The sequence below is a fragment of the Pundamilia nyererei genome, unplaced genomic scaffold (assembly GCF_000239375.1).
Source record: "Pundamilia nyererei isolate P.nyererei 1_Seehausen unplaced genomic scaffold, PunNye1.0 scaffold00371, whole genome shotgun sequence".
NCBI lineage: Eukaryota > Metazoa > Chordata > Actinopteri > Cichliformes > Cichlidae > Pundamilia > Pundamilia nyererei.
In genome coordinates this window covers 168375-170224 of record NW_005187772.1, presented here as the reverse complement: position 1 = coordinate 170224, position 1850 = coordinate 168375, and the positions used below count along the sequence as shown (strand labels likewise).

Genomic DNA, 1850 nt, shown 5'->3' with positions numbered 1-1850 from the left:
TGACTGTGTGCTTCTTAAAATATCAGAACATCTGCACATGTTTGAAAACTGTGATTGGAGCAAAGCAAACACTGTAAGTGTAATTTGGTGTGTTTCTTGATTAATTTCTCTCTTGTTTGCAGTGTTGGAGTGTACGGGCAGAAATATTTAGCTGGATTCATTTTTATTTGAGAAAAAAATATGGCTTATTACATATTTGCATTAACAAGAAAATATTGTTAGGTACAACAGGTGGTGGTTGGGTAAAACAAGCAGTATAGTGTAAAGGGTTAAAAGTTGTATTTTGTTAACTTGTCCTAAACAATAAAACAGAAGTTTTATGTAAAGTTGTCAAAAGATCGATATATGGGTTCTGCAAAAACTTGGTATTATGGTTGTACGTGAAAAAAATACATGAACTATACTAAAATTTTGAGTTTTAGTGTTTGAGCGTGCAGTACGTCTTCTTCCTTAAGGGCCACCTCAGCAAGTCATCTGTCTCATATCATCCTCCACTGTTGCACCAACCATGTCCTTCACCACATACATGACTCTTCTCTGCAGTCTTCCTCTTGTCGTCCTGCCTCGCCGCTCCATCCTCCACATCCAATTTACACAAGGCCACAAGCCAGTATATGCGTAGTGGAGATTCCAAGCTGATGATAATGGAAAGGCATCTGTTGATATATTATACTCTATAGCTATATTAATCTGGGGCATCCATAAACTGGCAGCCCATTTTGAAATCTGAAAAATGTCTACAGCCCACCTAACCCCTCAAACTCTACTGTGACATGATCTGACCTCGTGTTCCACACCATAACATATGCGTTGTACAAAACGTTTGTGAAATTAACAGTAAAATTGTGTAAAATCTTGACATCAAAAAAGTGTAAATAGAAAAACAAAGAAAATGTTTAATTTACATCAATATTTTCTAAATAATCCATTTACTTCTGTAAAATAATGAACCATACAAAACTGTTAATTTTACAGTAAGAATATGTTTTAAAAATCGTGTCCTTGCTGTCGTAACATGACAAAAAACTGTTTTTCTACATGATAAAGTGATGCTGCTATAGTAAATAAAAGAAATATGTCAGCACGAGTCTTTAGGCTTAACCTGTAGTAAATAAATGTAAAAAATGACAGAAACTCAGTCATGTCTGAGATATTTGACCTTATTATTGACAACAAGTTTACTATATGACGGTTTATGGTCTTAGATGCCTGTCCTCCATGGTTTTACAAATCATGACCGCCCTCTTCCAGCACCGTGTCTGACCTCATGTTCAACATGTGATTATCTCCTTTTTTTTCTTTGTCTGAATTGTTTTGATTTTCTGACAGTTTGCTTGTTGAGGTTGGCATTAAGAGCCTTTCTTGGGAGCTGACAGCCAACTGCTCTGTAAAAATTACAGGTTTGTGTATATAAGATCAAAACAAAAATAAAAATAAACAAATAAAAGAGATTTAGAAAAAGAAACAGCATATATTATAGCATAGGTGTCGAACTCCAGGCCTCGAGGGCCGATGTCCTGCAGGTTTTAGATGTGTCCTTGATCCAACACAGCTGATTTAAATGACTAAATTACCTCTTCAACATGTCTTGAAGTTCTCCAGAAGCCTAGTAATGAACTGATCATTTGATTCAGGTGGGTTGACCCAGGCTTAGATCTAAAACCTGCAGGACACCGGCCCTCGAGGCCTGGAGTTTGACACCCCTGCATTATAGGAACACTGATGCAGAGATAAAATCGAAAAATAAATAGGATTAAAAATGAAAAGCTATTTTTGACTTTTAAGGTTAAATATAAAAGGCAAATTTACATTTAAATTACACAATAGAAACGTTTTTTAAAGGGTTTTTT

At 35.5% G+C, this 1850-nt stretch overlaps 1 protein-coding gene across 1 annotated transcript in view; it reads left to right on the top strand.

Annotated features, from left to right (window-relative positions):
- Nucleotides 1-1341, top strand: part of LOC102208402 (gamma-aminobutyric acid receptor subunit rho-3-like) — a 9117-nt gene extending 7776 nt beyond the window's left edge. The window contains exon 8 of the mRNA XM_005752672.2: nucleotides 1330-1341. Coding sequence (XP_005752729.2) covers nucleotides 1330-1341 — 12 coding nt within the window. The remainder of the gene's footprint in view (nucleotides 1-1329) is intronic.
- Nucleotides 1342-1850: the final 509 nt, after the last annotated feature.